The 19,353-nt window shown below is 41.8% G+C and overlaps 2 protein-coding genes and 2 non-coding genes across 4 annotated transcripts; all 4 read right to left on the bottom strand.

Moving 5' to 3' along the window:
* On the bottom strand, positions 1 to 5,794 carry RPS17 (ribosomal protein S17). Its single transcript, XM_042477100.1, has 5 exons — positions 5,640 to 5,794; positions 3,564 to 3,715; positions 3,101 to 3,206; positions 1,703 to 1,768; positions 1 to 128 (listed from the first exon to the last, which is right to left on the bottom strand). Exons 1-5 carry the CDS (start codon positions 5,640 to 5,642, stop codon positions 48 to 50), a joined length of 408 nt encoding a protein of 135 aa, XP_042333034.1. The 5' UTR covers positions 5,643 to 5,794; the 3' UTR covers positions 1 to 47.
* On the bottom strand, positions 952 to 1,088 carry LOC121935848. Its single transcript, XR_006104870.1, has one exon. It is a non-coding gene; the product is annotated as a small nucleolar RNA SNORA71 (small nucleolar RNA).
* On the bottom strand, positions 3,346 to 3,476 carry LOC121935849. The gene has a single exon (XR_006104871.1). It is a non-coding gene; the product is annotated as a small nucleolar RNA SNORA71 (small nucleolar RNA).
* A 2,749-nt stretch (positions 5,795 to 8,543) lies between the features above and the next one.
* On the bottom strand, positions 8,544 to 14,174 carry LOC121934031. The gene is made up of 5 exons (XM_042474005.1): positions 14,082 to 14,174; positions 12,409 to 12,489; positions 11,978 to 12,096; positions 10,159 to 10,342; positions 8,544 to 9,518 (listed from the first exon to the last, which is right to left on the bottom strand). Exons 1-5 carry the CDS (start codon positions 14,172 to 14,174, stop codon positions 8,958 to 8,960), a joined length of 1,038 nt encoding a protein of 345 aa, XP_042329939.1. The 3' UTR covers positions 8,544 to 8,957.
* Between the last annotated feature and the right edge of the window lie 5,179 nt (positions 14,175 to 19,353).

Below are 19,353 nucleotides of genomic sequence, written 5' to 3'. Positions count from 1 at the left end.
TTGTGTTTCTATATATTTATTGTAAAAGTGACAGTACAGAAACGGCTTCAGATGGCTCCTCTTGGAGTTTTGAAGTTCATCCCTACAGTGGGCTGTGTAACCTGCAGGTTGGACAAGCTGCCAAAATCCTGGTGAGAAAAACAGAGCATTTAGCCAAAGCACACCAACCAGATCTCTGCGCTCATTCACTCACATTTTGTGGTTTTATTTGTGTCAAACACAGCAGTATGCATTGGGAAATGTGTGTCCCTCTGAATCAGAGATGGACAAGTGTAGTGGTTCTGGAGTCTATTTTTCAGCCTTGTAGACCTACAATGTTCCACACTACCTTGTTTTTGGTCTAAACTAACACCTAAAGTAATTGGAAATCTTCATTCTGGTTTCAGCTTCTGAGTTCCCAGCCATCTGGCATTGGTGGGACATGCCAGGGGGTATTTGGAGGTAAACTGCCACTCCAGGAGCAAATTGGGTGTTTGGGGGCATTTTTTCGCCTAATCAAGAAAAACAAAAATAAAAGAGGCTGCAAAACAGTTGGGGTTGCATACAGCCTGCATTGTCCCAATTCCTTCTTTAGATGTTCTTGAACTGCAACTTGCATCAGTTCTAGCCAAAACAATAGTAAGCGATGATGGGAACTGCAGGCAAGTAATCTGGGGCACTTCCCTACCTTTTACTAACACCTAACCTTTTAAGTGCACCAATATGAACTAATACATTCATTACACAGGCCTAAGATGAAAAACTTTTTTCAACATTGTACTTGTTTTTAATGTATTTTTTGGTACCAATGTTAAAAACACAATAAAAGTGTTGCACTACATTTGCAGCCTCTTGTTGAGGGGCTGTTGCTCCCCTCAGCCCTAGCTAATAGTGAGGAATGCTAGGACATGCAGTCCCACATTTGGAGAGCTGAATTTTTGCCCACTCTTCCACTAAGCACTAAAAGGCAAATGTCTGAAAAGCTCAGGGTTTGGAAAGGATGACATTAAGCCCCTACCAAACACGGGAAATGCTTTCAGGAATTCTCTCCCTGCAGTATCAATGACCAGGCCACAGGCAGAAGGCCAGAATCACTTTCGAATGCAGGTCTGATGAGGAACATCAGGTCAGTCTTAGATATGCTAGAGTTAATATGTACATCGAGCAGATCTTTAACAAAGTTATTCAAACATGATTCAGTATGGAAGCTGATGCTCCAATGCAATTTCTTTTAGTGTTTTTGAATAGATTTTGTGTTTCATATCACCAAATTAGTGTTTCGAAAGTCTATGAGAAGACCCCTTTCTGACTATTGGCAGGATAATTCTTTACAAGATCATTTTATTCAGTCACATACAACATAAAAACATCAAAGCAAATTGTGACAATCTGAAGTAATTTTTTTGGATTTAGAATGCCTCATTCCTATAAAACCAGCATAAATTTTAAAAAAGTTTCTATGACCCTGAATTTTGCAGGTCTGCAAACAATTATTACAATTTGGAATTATGGAGCATATACTACTAGCAATCACCCACAATGCTGCTTAACTATCAAAGGCAGCAACCCATCATATAAGTCATCATGCTAGTCAAACACTAGGCAGTGTGGCTACTGATACAAATAAAACGTACAGACCACACATTGACAACCATTTCCAAGAAGCAATTAGCTGGCTGAAGCAAAGCTGCTCTGCTGAAAACCATATAGTTCCTCCACTCACCAGCAGCTTCAACATCTCCTTGGTATCAGGGTCCACCTCAATGATCTCCTGATCCAGGGCAGAAACCTGATGGGGAAAGAAAGAGATTGATTTAGTTAAAAAGATAGTCTAAAAACCCCCCAATACACACCCAAATACAAACAGCACCGCCTAAACAAACAAACAAACAGCTTCATTTATATACTGCTTCATACCAAACTAGCAGCATCTAAGTGGTTTACAACTAACTGTAAGCTAATTGCCCCCAACAATCTGGGTACTCGTTTTAGCGACCTCAGAGGGATGCAAGTCTGAGTGAGGCTTGAGCCCTTTTGTTGGTATTGAACTCGCAACCTTATGGTTTTGAGTGAGTGGCTGCAGGACAGGCATTTAACCACTGTGCCACCAGAGCTCCTAGCACCTGTATGAGGCATACATCTGCTGATATCAATAATGACTAGTTATAAAAAGGTTAGAGGGAGAAATGGGAACAGCAAGCCTCAAAAATGAAAATGCACTGGTACAAGACACTGTCCAAATAATTGCAAGATGACCTATAAAGATCTGACCAACAATATTATGTGGCTAGAATTCTTTTCCATACATTGGGGTAGGTAAAGTATTCATATTATGTCGTACTGCAACTCCTAGCACTCCTCACTATGGGTAAGCTGGCCAGGGCTGAACAGTCCTTTCCCCCTTTGCAGTATAAACTTTATGCTGCATCATGCAGTAGTCAGATGGCAAATGCTTAAAAGAAAGTGAAATGGTACTTGGCATTCAGTCCTAGAATCCTAGATGCCTTGGCCTACAATTTAGCTCTCATCAAAGACACAAACATTGCCTAAAAACAACCAGAACAAATAAAATTATCACAAAGAATGCATTTTATAGTGAGGCAGTGGAGACAAACTGTTTAGAGACATTACATATCTATCAAAAGACTAGCAGCCAGTGCTTCCTACGTCTGTGAAAATTAGTGTTTTGTGACCACATTAAAGAACAAGTATCATTGTGTGGATGCTCAAGTCCCATTAAATACAATATATAGTAAATTATTTATTATTTTTATTTATGGTATTTATACCCTGCCCTTCAGCCCTAAAGGTTATCAATGAATTGGTTTCCCTTAATATATAAAATGTCAAAATGAAGCCTAGTTTTCTGGAATTTATATATTTTAAAAATATTTTAAAAAGGTTTCATTATACCAGTTTACTGTCCAGAAAGCATATTGTTACAGACAAGACAGAAGAAAAGCCATTTTCATATACATTTCTTGGGAGAAGACACTTGATATTAAACTATACAAAAATATGTTGTTTCAAAATAATATAGTGACTCAAAAGGAAAAAGGAGAGGCTACACATGCCCAAGAGCTTGAGAACTTGAGCAGAAACTGTTCAGCTCAAAACTCACCTCAGGGACATAATTATCCCTTCTCTCTCTTTCTTCTTCCTGCAGCTTGATGGAGATGCCTCTGACCGGCCCTCGTTGAATACGTTTCATTAGATGGGTGACATACCTGCAGAAAAACACTATTTGATTACGTTTGTGCCTCTCTTTAATCACATTAAGAAAAATTAAAGCCAAAAGTTAGCAGTAACAGTGCTCAGCTCTATATCTGCAAGCACAAACCGCAGTTCCCAACTTCCATCCAGTGATGTCTGATAAGCTCAGGGTTTGATAGGGATGAGTGTGACCCTCCAAACACGGGAAATGCTGTCAAGAATTCTCTTCCTGCATTATCAATGACTAGGTCACAAGCAAGACCAAAATCACTTTCGATGCAGGTTAAAAGGGTTCACAGCTGAACCTAGAAAAGCTGGTGTGTGCTAACCATTACTATGTCCTAGCTGCAGGTCAAAAGTGAGTGACTTACCCTGCAATCTTGTTGCGCAGCTTTTTGCTAGGGATGATGGCAATCTCCTCACATACTCGCTTGTTTGTGTGGAAGTCATTCCCAAGGCGGGTATAATATTTTTCAATTATGACCCGGGCAGCCTTTTTCACTGTCTTCGTGCGCACACGTCCCTAAGAAATCCAAAGAACAAGAGAGCAAATAACCAAGATGCAACCTCTGTTCATAATTTTTATTTGATCTATCTCTGGAAGACAGCAGAGGAATCCCTAAGCAGTTTCCCTCAGTACGTTATATGTAAAAAGGACAGACTTTGGAACCAAAAAAGTAAAAAGCACAGTGGTGACTCCACAGAGACAGCCTCATCAACTTCAGAAAACCTAGCATCAGAGGTTTGGCAAAGATGAGAAAGCAACCTTTAAGTCATGACTGTTGGTTTCTAACACCTATCACCCCAGCCAACATAATGGATGCTGAGGAATGATAACAGTTATAGTCCACCTAAACATTAGGAGGAACCTCCTGATAGTAAGGGCTGTTTGATAGTGGAGTATATAATCTTGGAGAGTGGTGGAGTCTCCCTCCTTGGAAGTCTTTCAACAGAGGCAGGATGGCCATCTTTTGGGGATGCTTTGATTGTGAGTTCCTGCATGGCAGAGGGTTGGATTGGATGGCCCTTGAGGTCCCTTCCAACTCTAAGATTCTACATCTGGAGGCCTATATTCCCTATGTTTTCTCCCAAATGTAGGGCCCAGCTTCAGGAATCTGTTTCCCTACATAGAATCATTGAACATAAGAGTTGGAAGAGACTGCAAGGGCCATCCAGCCCAATCCTCTGCCATGCAGGAACTCTCAATCAAAGCATCCCTGACAGATGTCCATCCAGCCTCTGTTTAAAGACTTCCAAAGAAGGAGACCCCACCACTCCCCAAAGAAGCGTGTTCCACTCTAGAACAGCTTTTACTGCCAGTAGGTTCTTCCTAATGTTGAGGTGGAATCTCTTTTCCTGTAGTTTGCATCCACTGTGTTCTAGTCTCTGGAACAGCAGAAAACAAGCTCACTCCATCCTCAATGTGACATCCTTTCAAATACTTAAACAAGGCTATCATATCACCTCTTAACCATCTCCAGGACCTGATAAACTACATCCAAAAGTATTAAAGGAACTGGCAAATGTAATATTGGAGCCATTAGGAGGAACTTCCTGACAGTTAAGAGCCGTGTGACGGAGGAACACACTCCTTCCTTGGAGATTTTGGTGGAGTCTCCTTCTTTGGAGGTCTTTAACCAGAGGATGGATGGCCATTTGTCAGGGATGCTTTGATTGAGAGTTCCTGCATGGCAGAATGGGGTTGGACTGGATGGCCCTTGAGGTCTCTTCCAACTCTATGATTTTCCCCATTACCGCATTATGCTCTTATAGAGCTGCTATTCCACTTTGACTGCCTCCTGAGGCTTGTAGTTCAGTGAGGCCTAAGAGCTCTCTGGCTGACAATTCCAAATGCTCCTCCTCAAACTACAAATCCCAGAATGCAAAGGGAGGCAGCCAGAGCAGTACAAGGGGAATAGCAGCTCCATAAGAGCATAGTGCAGTCATCTGGTCTACCTATGAAAACAGACGAGGAGTCATGGGCTGCATCACAGTGGAGGCATAGCCCACTTTGGCACCACTTTGTCTGGCTCAAGGCTGTGGAATTCTGGGAGTTGGAGTCTGTTGTGGGGCCCAGATACAGCCTATGACTCTTCACAACCAACTCCAACTCCCAGAATCCCATAGCCTTGAGCCAAAGTGGTGCCAAACCGGGTTATGTCTTCACTGTGAATGCAGCCCTGGGTTTCAGAACCTACTTTGACCCCAAGGCGAATAGAGGCCTTGCAGGGCCTAGTTCCCACCTTGGAGCCTGACTTGAGTTAGACTGACTGACACCCCCCCCCCGGTCATGTTTGGGCCTGGGAAAAGCAAAGACGCAGCCCGGGCGCGGCAATGATGGCGGCCCGAGCTAGAGGGTCCCCTTACGACGCTGAAACCGCCCCTCTTTCCCCTCTGAGCGGCGCAGCGGCGCGGATGGCTCTCGATTCCGCTTCCCTGGTACTCACCATGTCGGCGGCGGCCGGTCGGAAAGAGAGCAAAGGATGCCGGGAACGGGGCTATAAAGCGAGTCGGGCCAGAGAGGCCGCCGGGAAAGAGAAAGACATCCTACAGCGCCACCTAGCGAACGATGCGGGGAATAGACAGACGGAGGAGGTAAAAAGGCTGAAAAATGGTAGGCGGAAGTGAAAAAGAGGTAAGGGCATCTGAGACAGGCTTTACTTCCGGTTTCTTGTTTAGCTCTTCCGCAGGCAGGGAAAGAGTGGCGGAAGTAGAATATATATATTAAATTTATATATTTTAATATACAGTATATAAAATTTAATATAAAATAAATATATAAAATTTAATATATATATATATATAATCTTTGAAAAATTGTGTTATTTTTTAATAACTTGTTTTAATATTGTAATCTAATAATAAATAGATTATTATTATTATTATTATTATTATTATTACAAATATAAAAGAGAGAGTTATATTATTATTAGAGTTGGTCTCTTCCAACTCAATGGTTTTTTGGGATCTATTAAATATTGCATATTGGTGTTTTTATGGGTACCTTCAAGGTGTTATATATTCTATATTATTATATATATATATATATATGCAATTGATTATAATAGTAAAGATATAAGACTACAATAGTGTATCTAATAGGGGTGGAAAATAAGCCCCATTTACTTCTGAGTCAGTATGTACTTGAGTATGCTATGAATGTAACAAAATCACATCAGTATTAGAACAGGTAAATGTAGCAGACATTTATTTGTTCAACCATATATATTCATATATATATGAATGATCTTTAAGAATAAAACTCTTCCAGAGTGGCTCACAATAAAACAATAAACACAAGCCAAAACAATCCATGTGAGCATAAAATGCAGCGATAAAACACAGCAACAAAATGTAGAAACAGGAGCTTATCAATGTGAAGTTGAAGGCTTTCATGGCCAGCATCCATAGTTTTTGTGGGTTTTTCGAGCTATGTGGCCATGTTCTAAAAGAGTTTCTTCCTGACGTTTTGTCAGCATCCTGAAGATACCAGCCGCAGATGCTGGCGAAACGTCAGGAAGAAACTCTTCTAGAACATGGCCACATAGCCCGAAAAACCCACAAAATACTAAGGAGCTTATCACTTGGCTATTAAAACCATTTTACCTCTATCTGGTTTAAAGCTTAATTCAATCTTATCAGGTTTCTGCCACCGAGTTTGCTGCTCGAATACAGCCCAGGTCCATCCTCGCTTCCAGGAGCACTCCGCTGGCCATTTTCTTAAGCCAGAAAACTCCAGGATCCAAAAAGAGCCACGAGGAGCTCTCCTCGAAGCGGGGATGGACTGTATTCTGGCCTCAAAAATCTTCTGATAAAAGCAGTATGCCACCCAAATTGAGCTTTAAACTGGACAGAGGTAAGCTGGTTTTCATAGCGGAGCAATAAGCTTCATAGATAAAATTTCATTATTCCACTTCTAAAGACTGAAAAGCAGAGGCTTGGCTGCATTCCTAATCTTATGGTCAATTGGAAGGCAGATCAGGGAATAGGGGTTCAGCTTGTGTTGGATGGGGTCACACTCCCTTGAAATCTCAGGTTGGCAGGTTGGGTGTGCTCCTGGATTTAGATCTGAGCCTGGATGCCCAGATTTTTGCTGTATTTGCAGTTAAACCTAGTGTGCCAGCTGTGCCTGTTCCTTAAGAAGTCAGATCTGACTATGGTGACACATGCCTTGATTACATCCCACTTGGACTAGTGCAATGTGCTGTACCTGGGGCTGCGGCCAAGCTGCTGATTGGGGCAAGGTACAAGGATAATGTACCCACCCCACCCCTGTTGAAACAACTGAATTGTCACCAGTCTGTTTCCGGGCAGAATTCAAAGTGCTAGCTTTGACCTTTAAATCCCTACAAACATGGATCAATCTGGGCAGTATCTCCTTATGCAAGCCAGTGTGAGCTTTAAAATTGCAGAGAAGGGCTTTCTCTCAGTCCCACCACTTTTGCAGATATGATTGGTGAGGACTCCAGAAAGAGCTTCTTTGTAGTTGCTCACAGACTGTGGAACTCCCTTCCAAAGGAGGTCCGGCTGGCCCCTTCCCTGCTCGCTTTCTGCTGGCAGGTGAAAACATTTTTATTCAGGGAGGGCTCCGAATTTTAATTGTGGAGCAGTAATGTGTGTAAAGCGGCATGCTGTATTTTTTAATCTTTATTGGAAATATTGATGTTTATCACACTATACTCTTAAAGTGCTACAATTCCACTTTGACTCCTCTAGCTGCCTCCTGTTGCATTCTGTGGCAGTTTTAAGGAGGGGTATTAGAATACCTGAAAGTCTAAATATCCTCTTAAACTGCAAATCCCAGAATGCAACAGAGGGCCTAGAGAGTCAAAGTGGATTTTAGCACTTTAAGAGTATAGTGTGATAAACATCTATGTTTTAAGCATGTTTTAAATTTTTGTAACTGTTTTAATCACCAAAGATATAGCTGTGTTAGTCTGTAGAATCAGTATGTAGAGAGATCTTGTAGCACCTTTAAGACTAACTGAAAGAAAGAAGTTGGCAGCATAAGAAAGCTCATGCTGCAAACATTTTTCTTTCAGTTCAAAGGGCCCGAACAGACAGGCCAAAATAAAGCACCTTTGGGCCACTTTGGAGGTGTACTGTTTAAATTATGCACATGTCCCAAGAGGCCAGAAGCCATGCCAAAACTGCATCCTGGTCCTTAGGACTGAAGCACAGCTTTAGTGTGGCTCCTGGCCTTTTAGGCGTGCATTGTTTAAACAGCACACCTCCAAAGTGGCCTGAAGCTGCTTTATTTTGTCCTGTCTGTTCTGGCCCTCAATCTCAAATGTGCTACAAGATCTCTCTACATACTGTTTAAATCATGTTTTTAATATTATTTCCTTTTTAACTTTTGTAAATTAGTGTTTTAGTTTTATCCTTTTAAATTATTATATGCCACTTTGAATCCCATTTTGGAAGAAAGGCGGGACATAAATTCAATAAAATAAATAAATATACTAGTTTAGTTTTAGGTACTTTGTCTTGGGTGACCATTTGCAGCTCCATCTGAAGCAGCACAATATCTCCTGGGCCATCCCTTAGACTATCCGCATGCAAACCATGTGCTCTGCTAGTGAGCTATGGGTGAGGGCTGCTTTCCCCTGCCTTGGCCAAGGATAGGAAGCTGTTTGTCAAAGTTTGCAGAAGAGACACAGGAGCTGGTTAGTAATTCACATGGGGAAACTGGACAGCTCCAGCTACAACTTCCCTTGTGAATTCTGGAGATTTCCTGGGTGATGGTTCACAGGATTTGACAGGCACTAAAGTCCATAGAATGGATTTCTCGACTTTGGTGCCCTCTCAATTCTTTCATAGCAAATTCCAGCATTACAAGCTGATGAGACTTCTAGCCTCTTCTCCTGATCTTGTGAAGCAGGCCTCAGTCTGAGGTTCTTCCTTAAGTATATGGAAGCATGAGGCTTGGTGGTGGCTATCACAGCTTCCATTCCAGGCTCTTTTTCTGAATCTTCTTCTGGTAACTCTGCCCTGACCGATGAACCATTAGCATCCTTTGAAGAAGAGCCCCCTTGTGCAATCTTGACCGGTACTAAACCTTTTTTGCTTGACCGCTGGACCAAATGACTAGATGGATCAACTACATTCTTTTTTCTCACAAGGGTTGTTGAAGAGATGGGGGCAGTTACCACCCTTTCAGGGGGGGACTCACTTCCACTCCCCCAGAAGCTTTTGTCCAGCATATTTTTATTCTTAGTGTTGCAAAGTACGGGGGTTCTTCCAGGAGACAAGCTGAGGTTCTCTCCAGTTGATGAAGTGGGACTACCATTGCTCTCTGTCCACTGCCTCCATCTCACTTTCTTTACCTGGGAAACAAAAACAAAGTATGTGGTCAGAAATACCCCAAAGATATGCAGATCAGGGTGAAAATGGGTTGGCTGGTTTTATAAGCAGACTAGAAGGTTTAACTATCTCCAAAGAAAGTAATATATAGTATCTGGTTATCAAGAAACAACAGTGTATTACTGACAGCACCATAGGATTTTATCACATGGGATGGATCCCATGGAGAAATTGGATTTAAAGTGAAAACAACCTACAAAAGGACTAGGACCCAGAGCAATGGATGCAAGTTTTATGAAAGAGATTCCACCTCAACATTAGGAGGAACTTCCTGACAGTAAGGGCTGTTTGACAGTGGAACACACTCCCTCGGAGAGTGGTGGAATCTCCCTCCTCGGAGGTCTTCGAACAGAGGCTGGGTGGCCATCTGTCGGGGATGCTTTGATTGAGAGTTCCTGCATGGCAGAATGGGGGTGGACTGGATGGCCCTTGAGTTTCTTCCAACTCAATGATTCTATAAATACCACTGGTTAATTGAGAGAGGGAGAGAAAAAGAGAGGAAGATAGAGGAAGGCAGGGGGAGGGAGGGAGAGCAATTATTTCTGGAGACTTCTCAATTCTGTTTCCTTTCTCCACAATATATTCAGTTTCAGTCCTTGTTACCTGGCAGCTTTCCCAGCCACGGGGATAGCGGGCAATGCTATGACGGATGAGCTGTTCCTTGTGCCAGTTTTCCTGCCAACATGCCTGAGCAAGTTCTGACTTCCTTCCTTCCAGACGCTTCACCAGCTGTTGGTTCTCCCAGTAAATGCGTGCAAGATCCTGATGGCGCTTCTCCCAGTTTAAGCTGTATGGGTAGACCAGTAGTCATGGGGAGGCAGACCTCTTTCTTTCTTTCTTTCTCTCTCTCTCTCTTTCTCTCTCTCTCCCTCTCTCCCTCTGTCCTTCTTTCCTTCCTTGACTTACATCCTGCCTTTCCCCCAAAACTGGGCTCAAAGCAGCTCACGACAAACTTTAACGGCAAAACAACTCTCTCTCTCTTTCTCTCTATCGCTCTTTCCACACACAGAGAGAGACATTAATAATATTAAGGGCCAGAATCCTGTTAGTTAATCTTAGCTAGAGTAGACCTACTGAATCAGCTGTTGGCTGGTGAGTCAACACATATGAAAACTAAATTGATTCAGTAAATCTAAAACTAAACCAGCATGGCACAGTGGTTTCAGCATTGGGACTATGACTCTGGCGATCGGGGTTCGAATCCCTGATGAGTCATGAAACCCACTGGATGACTTTGGACAAGTCATATTCGCTCACCCTCAAAGGATGGCAATGGCAAACCCCCTCTTAAGAAACTTGTCAAGAAAACCCCATAATAGGTTTATTTTAGGGTCACCATAAGTCTGGAAGGCACACTACCACCATAATGCTATTTGGTGCTGTGATGTCATGGGCTTCTGGTGTAAAATATGGTTTAATTTACTATATTCATATTAAGGTAGTTTGCTTATGTCTGTATGTATGTATGTGCATTAGAAAAGTGGTTCTCAAATGGTGGGGCATGATCCCCCAGATGGACATGAGAGTTCCTCAAGAAGCTGTGTGGCTAAGAAGGCAAAAGTTATTAATGAGGAAGAAGAGAGATGCCCAGCTCCTTTATAGCTGCCCTTCTAAGTCCTGGCCTTCTGATTTCCTGACTTCAGTCTCCATACTGACTAATGACTGTGCCAAGCTATGAAAAATCTCCAGCTATTTCAAGGTTTTCATTGGCTATTTTAAAGTTATATAAATCGTCTGTGGTCATTATTGTTGTTTTCTTAATGTTCTGTTGTAAACCTTTGCTAGTGATGCTAATGAGAATTAATAGGACAGTTGAACCTAAAATTACAACTTTTCAAACAATATTTTGTTGCTGGGTCCCCCTCCCTGCTATTGGGATTGTAGGTGAACTCATGAGAGAACAAAGGTATCCAAGGGGGGGGGATGCCAGATGATATTGTCTGGTGTCATTGATCCCACAAATTAATAACTGATTCCCAGTACTTCAATCCTGTGAACCCTGGCTCTACTAAACCTCATTACCTACCACCACCAGTGTGGTGTAGTGGCCTAGGTGTTGGACTGGGACACTGAGAGACCAGGGTTTGAATCCACAATCTCTTTATCTACCACTACAAGTGTGGTGTAGTGCTTTAGATGTTGGATTTGGACACTGGGAGACAAAGGTTTGACTCCACACTCAGCCATGGAAACCTGCTGGATGACCTTGGGCAAGTCATACTCTCTCAGCCTCTGAGGAAGGCAAGGACAACTGAACAAATTCTTCCAAGAAACCCCCGTGATAGGTTTGCCTTAGGGTCTCCACAAATCAGAAATGACTTGAAGACATACAACCACAATGGACTATGGAGCACTCTGGAGTCATGGCTTATTTCATGACTTCTCCCACCATCCTATTTAACCCCCCACCCCACTTACAGACCTGTGCCTACAGTAGAAGTTCCAGTTGTCCACACTTCCCTTGGATTGCTTGATGCCGCACAGTTTGGCAGAGTGTAGGAGATTTTCCCGATCCAAAAGTGCCTGGCGTTCTTTTTCCAGCTGAAATGTAGAAAACGGATTATGTACTAATCATAAATTGGTGATAGTACTGAATCCAGACATTATTTGTTGGGCGTTATTAAAGCCATAAATTGCACTCAGTAGCCAGTAAACAAGATTATTTCTAATCAGCATTGTTCACTATTGTGTAGTAATAGTGCAATGATTTGTGATTAACACATCACTTATGTGTGTTGGATAAACCTTGGACTTACTTATTCTCATACCTAAGGGGGTGTTTAGGTACATTTGGATATCAAGTTCTGAGGCCTGATGGCATACCAAACCCCAATCTAGCACACTCAACTCTACCTGTATTTTCTTCAAGTTCACCTGTAGATGGAAAGGTATTGGTGAGCTTTTTGTGTTCACAACAGGGACAGCTAGCTCCACCTGTAAGAAGGAAAGAAAGAAATAAACAGGTGAAGTAAAAGGACCTGCCCCTATCTCCCTCCTCCCAAATATAGAACAGTTATTTTCAACTTTTGGTATTACAGATGTTTTGGACTTCAAGTCCAGGAAGCCTCAACTGACGTGATTCTGACAGCAGAAGTTCCAGACATCTGGAGGGCCAAAAGTTATTGGTAAAGACGAATGCTAATTCTTCCATTTCTTTGATCATTGCAACCATAATGATGCTACAGCCATGGTTCATAAGACATCTGCCTCATCCATTTATTTTAAAACCAGATGCCAGGGTCAATAGTAACATTTGATCAGACAAAGAAAGGACCAGTGGAAACTCCTTACAATCAATCAGGTGCATCAGACAATTGGTGTACCCAGCTCAGTATTGTATACAGCAAAGGAGCCAGATAAAGGAACCATATTAGTCCCCCAGGTGACTTTTCAGGGAATCACGCTTCCTATACCAACCGTAAAAAGTTCAATTTCAAATACCAAATCCATGTAACAGTTACTTTGTCTAGCCCACATTTTACAAGCTTGTTTGCAAGAATGTCATGGGGAACCTTGTCAAAGGCCTTACTGAAATCAAGATATACTATATCCACAGCATTCCCTTCGTGTACCAAGCTGGTAATTTTATCAAAGAAAGAGATCAGGTTTGTCTGGCATGACTTGTTTCTCTGAAACCCATGTTGACTTTTTGTGATTATGGCATTGCCTTCTAGATGTTCACTGATTCTCTGTTTAATGATCTGCTCCACAACGGGGAGAAATTACTGACTCACCCTGGAACATAATTCAGTAAAACAGATACAAAGGGAGAGTGAGAGAGAAATGTTAACCATGACTATTTAAGGATCCTATGTCTATTCAAAGCACCAACAAAAGGAGTGTCATAGTTAAACGGTCCTTGGGACAGACTCTGCCAATACAGAACACAGACAGGGAAAGTTACTTTTTGGGACTACAATTCTCGCAATCCACATTAGCTAGGAGTTTTACTCTAACACAACTTCTCCAGGCTATGATGCAGAGTGGCTGCTGGAAACAGAAATAGCCTATGCTAGTGAAAGGTCTCTGAATAGAACATGAGGCACTTCATTAAGTGTATCTGACTTTGATCCATCTATATACCTATACCTATGTCTATATTTATTTGGTCCTGAGAGAAATGGGGTATACCTATTCTTAATATTAAGCTTGACATCTAAAAACAAAGGAAGCATGCTTTTTGGGGTTCATATGCAAATCTAAAATTATCTCCAACCCTCCTTGAAAAGATTCTTAATACAGCTAGCAAAACTCAGTTTGCCTATATTTTTAAAGTAGTTTCACTGATTCCTAATAATTAATGGACTAAAGCTCATACAATTAATCACCTTCTGACTTTTCTTCAGTGAAATGAGTTTTGCAATAAGCATGCATGGATTAAAATTTTCCTCCTTTTTTTTAAACTGTGCATCGTATACCAGCCTGTGTTTTGTTCCCTGTAGCTTTCTTTCAAGGTACAAGCGAAGAATAACAACCTCTTTCATTGAGACACCCCAATATTGCCTCCTTCACCAGCTATGTTGTACCTTTCTGCGATGCTTCTTGTAACTGGCCTTGTCCCATTTCTCCTGCAGATACCTGTTGGCTGTTGGAAGAAGAGGCTGGTAGGCTCTATACATGTCTCACTGCAAGTGACCTGGGCTAGCACAAAAGACAAATGGCTGAAGTGGCCCAGCTGGGAAGAGACAGAAAACATCACTGGGTCCTAACCTCCACCTTTTTTGGAGACAGCTAATGTTGCAAAAGAGACAATAACCATACAAACCATGGGTAAGCATATAATATTCATTGTTATTCACAGTCACACAGATAGATGTCTTGTACCAAGTTAAGCCACTAATGAGCAAAGTCCATATTATTAAGCAAAGTAAGATGGCACTGACTGCCATAGGCAGCAGATGCTGAGGTACAGCATTGGCAGCTTCAGGTTGTTCCTCCTGGAGTCACATCTCTTCCAGAACATCAGTGAACAAAATGAATGTCATCAGGAAGTAATCAAGGATGTAGCCAAAGGGGATGTCTGTGGGGTCCAGACCCCTCCTTCTGTTAGATACAGTGAATGCTGTGCGTCACTGCGCTGCTGCACCCAAGCCCCATTATAATGATGGTACTTAGTCTGGAACCCCCCCTTCCCCAAATCCTGGCTACGACCCTGAAGTATACACTTAAACTCCTTATTACATGGGAGGAATTTTTCTTAATTTCGAATGAAAAGAAAGTGGGGCCAGAACGCATTCACGTGAATTCCGCAAATTTACGTGAATTCGAATTGCATGTGAACTGACTTCCCATTGCCCGAAAATAGCTTGCCATTGCCCGAAATTGCGTGTGGTAGTCTATCACGCAATAACGTTAAACCCCGTGATTGCGTTCGGATTGCCATTGGATTATACTTCCAATTTCCCTTGTCTGATAAACTTCTCAGGCAGAAGAAATGAAATGCACAGATACAGGAGGGGGGGCACCTGGCTTGACATTACATGTGAAAGGGATCTAGGAGTCACTGCTTTGACTTTATAATGCTTTATAATGGTCTTTAAGCACTGTCAGAAGAGCATTACAAAGATGGGCAGGTACTGTATATGGAAAGAAGACCTACAAAGAGAGGTTGAATGAACGGGTTATGTTTAGCCTAGAGAATAGTAAAGGAGGCTTAGCTCTAATTCTTGTAATAGAGAAGGGCTGTCACATAGTAAAAAGTGAAGGCTTGTTCTCTAATGCACCAGAAAACTGGATGAGATTTACTGGGGCTGCATCCACACTGCAGAAATAATCCAGATCGAGACAGCTTTAACTGCTCTGGCTCAGTGCTAGGGAATCCTGGGAGCTGTAGTTTATTGTGGTACCAGAACTCTCTGACAGAGAAAGCTAAATGTCTCACAAAACTAGAGTTTCCAGAATTCCCTAGCATTGCGCCAGGGCAGTTAAAGCAGTGTGTTTTGCACCCAGTTTACTTATACAAGGGGATAGAATTTTTAATTCCACCAAAGCAGCAAAACCCTATAATCTAGCTCTGAACTAGTACGAAATGGAATACATGTCATCTCACGCAGACTCTGTAGGAGTCTTCTTTTCTGCAACTTCTACCTGAAGCCCTTTCCACAATGTTTCTGCAAGCAACTCAGGTTCCATTACCATGGCAGCGTTCCTACCCCTATTCTGGGCCTAACCTGCATTTCATTCATTATTCAGAAGTTTTTCAAATGGAAACTTGATACTAGTCTAGAGGGAGAGCTTGCTGCTATAACTGACCATCAATAATTGCAGGTCTTCAAAACCGGAGGTGGACTAGTGCAGAGTCTGGAAACAATTTATTGTCCTTAATTTGCTAACGTTTTCAACAGCAATACTAACATTACCTATTTTAATAATTAAATGCTAACGAAGCTGTTTTTGAGTAATGCTGAATCTTTCCTGTTGCTTTCATGTGCTAGCGTGTTTTGTAACTCTGGATCAAAGCATCTCTGACAGATGGCCATCCAGCCTCTGCTTAAAGACTTCCAAGGAAGGCGACTCCACTACACTCCGAGGGAGTTTGTTCTGTCTAAATGGAGGAAGGTTGTTTTTGTAGTTAATAAAATACGTTGTATGCTTGCTTGCTTGGGGGTTGATGGTTAGGCTAATAGTTGCTGTGGCTTATGGGTAAGCAGATAGTTAGTTGGCATAGAGGGGGATGGGATGTGTGCAGCTGGCCAGGATAGTTGTGGGAATGATAGCGTTGGAATGTGTGAAGTGTGGGCAGCGTCGGTGTCTGGTAGTGACTGAAAGGGAGGTGGAGGATGGAAATGCTTGAGTCTGAATGAGATAATGATATTTTTTATACTGTTTTTATAACTGACCGGTAATTAGTATATTGTAGGAATTTGTGAGTTTGCAAAAATCTATGTATTGTAATGCTGATTTTATCTGTTGTGCTCCCACCTGAATTCATGGGGAGAGTCAGGAAACATAAATAAAAATGTTATTATTATTTTTAGAGTTGGTGAGAAGATTTAGAAGGGGGGTTGGCTGGACAGGGGGATGAGCTGGAGTTTCTGCACCGAATGAGGTTGGGGTGGAGTTTAAGGTTTTGGGGTTTTGATATACTGCTTGGCTGCTGGGGAGGCAGTTTCGTCTTAGGAGTTTATCAGACAAGGGAAATTGGAAGCACAGTCCAATGGCAATCCAAATGCAATCATGGGGTTTCACGTTATTGTGTGATAGACTACCACACACAATTTCGGGCAATGGCAAGCTATTTTCAGGCAATAGGAAGTCAGTTCGAATGCAATTCGAATTCACGTAAATTTCTATTCATTCAAAATTAAGAGAAATTCCTCCTGTGTGATAAACTCCTTAGTGAATTCGGCATAGTGAATTACTATGTGTATTCAATAAAGTTATTTGCTGTTTTCAAAATCCTGGACTCTTGATGCAGATTGGTCTGACACTAAAGGTGCTGCCACATTTCTTTTTCTTTTTCCTTCCTTCCTTCCTGTACTGCAAGTGACTAACATACACTTGGCCTTCTGTATCCACAGATTCTGCATCGTTGAATTCAACCATCCATGGATTGCACTTTTTTAAAGAAAAAGTAAAAAACCCCAAACTTTCATTTTGTCATTTTATATAACCCTTGCGGTCTCTTCCAACTGTATTCTATGATTCTATGATAAGGGACACCACTTTACTACAACTTTGCATACAATGAGAGTTGAGCATACATGGATTTTGGTATCTACAGGAGGTCCTGGAACCAAACCCCCGCAGATACTACTGTAAACCTCTCTTAACATTTTAACATTAATAAAACCGAAACTGATTTAACGATTTAACACTAATGCATCAACATTGGGTTGCCACTGTCCCAGGGCATGGTGCTCAGTCTCCAGTTTTTGTGGGTCATCTCCAGACAAGAGTTGGAGGTGGAAATTCTCCAGTCTTGGGGGGCTCAGCTCCAGGCAAGAGGAAAGAGCCGAGTGCAAATCTCCATCTCAGTTAGCAGAGCAGCAGTTTGCTACAATTTGTAAGGCCAATTTAGTGCTGCACAGATTCTCCAAATGGTCTGTATTAAAGTGTTCACGCAGATTCCTCTTTTGCTCCCAGTCATTGTGGAGCCAGAGCTAACCCTCTGCTCTGCATTTGTCTTCTGGCTAGAAGCAGGCAAATAGGCTAGATTAAAAGTTCCTTATTCTATCTCCTTAAATCAATGAAAAGGAAGAAAATCTCTCTGCTTTAGAGGAAAGCAATTGCAAACACCCTCTGAACAAATCTTGTGTAGAGAAACCCATGACAGAGTCACCCTAAATTGGAAATTACTTGAAGGCACCCAGTACACATTATTAGATGTCTTTTAGTATATTCTAAGTGCAGTGTAGAACTTGCATTTTAAGCTTTCCCTTCCAGTGTTACAGAAAACAATGCACCAGCAGTGCTTGCAACGTTTTAAAAGAACTGGACTGATTTAATTATTCCAGCCAGTTAGCTCCATTGGTGAGCTGAAGCAAAACACGTATCAAAATGTGCACCCTGAACACATAAACTGTCAGGATTATGTATGGCCAAACCATGCTCTTTACTGTTCCTATTTGCCCCCCTTCCCCATATTAATAGGTGTTGAACAAGCTGAATTTTTCATGTTTTCTGCTTTGGTGTTCCTTTCTGGAACGGTAATGGCTGCCAATCAGCTCCTAAGCCATATTCAGGATGCTACCTTTTAATTCATAATGCTCTACAGACCAAGACCAGATTGAGAGATTAGTTGTAATGTTTATAACAGATCCGTTCTAGATTTTTCAGAATGTTCTGGAGTATGTATACAAGGTCCAGTCCAAGTTTGTCTTTGGTATGTCTGGGAAGACTAGAACAGTTGAGCTGTAGCTGTGGAAAGAATTTTATTAATCCACACTACTGGTCAAGTTGGTTTTGGTGTATGTCAACCCCTTGAAGGAGAGATCTCGTCACCATGCTATTCATAGCATGGTCTGGTCTTATAAACTCAGTTATGGCTTCTTTGACCGATTTGATCCATCTGTAACTGTTTGCCTCCACCTACCCAAGCAATACTATCTTTTCTAATGAGTCATGCCCTTTAATGATATGTCCAAAACATGATCCTCCACCCCCCCCCCCCCCCCCAGCCACTTTATCATTTTGTTTTCTAGGAAGATTCAGGCTTGATTTCCTCTAGGATCCATTTATTTCAGATAATTGCAGAACAATAAAGCCTACATATTTTGCTATTTTAGAAGCCTACATTCTCACTTCCAAGCACACCAGGCCTCTAAAACACAATGCTACCACCTTCCATATAGACCAGATTGGTCTATTTAAGTGGATGTGTGCAGTGTACTGTAGCATAGTGGTATTTTTATTGTGATGGGCAGTAGCCAACGGTTACTGAGATCAGTAGAGCAGTGTTTCTGCTGTCAGTTAAAATCTTGTTTGCTCAGGTATTTATTTGCCTAGTTGGTTACTTCTAGCAATTTTAATACAATATTTTATTGTTGCATCGTTGAATTATTTTGTTTTGCAGGCCTTAATGTGGAATAGTGTAAACTGTTTCGGGATTTTTGAAATGAAAAATAGTACACAAATTCTAAGTGATTCATTTTTACATACTCAAAATGCTCCAAACTATATACACACTGAGAGCCAGTGTGGTGTAGTTGTTTTGACCATTGGACTATGACTCTGGAGACCAGGGTTTGAATCCCTGATGTCGAAACCCACTAGGTGGCCTAGGTCAAAAGCGCTGGGGTGTTTTGTGAATTCCTGCATGGCAGGGGGTTGGACTGGATGGCCCTTGTGGTCTCTTCC

This window comes from Sceloporus undulatus, chromosome 6 (genome assembly GCF_019175285.1).
Source record: "Sceloporus undulatus isolate JIND9_A2432 ecotype Alabama chromosome 6, SceUnd_v1.1, whole genome shotgun sequence".
NCBI classification, from domain to species: Eukaryota; Metazoa; Chordata; class Lepidosauria; order Squamata; family Phrynosomatidae; genus Sceloporus; species Sceloporus undulatus.
This window is presented reverse-complemented; position numbering and strand designations above follow the sequence as displayed.

Excerpts from the sequence above, each read along its gene's own strand:
- RPS17 (XM_042477100.1), bottom strand. Across the intron at positions 1,769-3,100 it reads GGGATAATTATGTCCCTGAG|GTTTCTGCCCTGGATCAGGA; the intron begins GTGAGTTTTGAG and ends TTTCCCCATCAG. Across the intron at positions 129-1,702 it reads AGGAGATGTTGAAGCTGCTG|GATTTTGGCAGCTTGTCCAA; the intron begins GTGAGTGGAGGA and ends TTTTCTCACCAG.
- LOC121934031 (XM_042474005.1), bottom strand. The coding sequence starts at position 14,174 with ATGTATAGAGCCTACCAGCCTCTTCTTCCAACAGCCAACAGGTATCTG. Across the intron at positions 12,490-14,081 it reads ACAAGAAGCATCGCAGAAAG|GTGGAGCTAGCTGTCCCTGT; the intron begins GTACAACATAGC and ends TCCTTCTTACAG. Across the intron at positions 9,519-10,158 it reads GTGGCTGGGAAAGCTGCCAG|GTAAAGAAAGTGAGATGGAG; the intron begins GTAACAAGGACT and ends TTTGTTTCCCAG.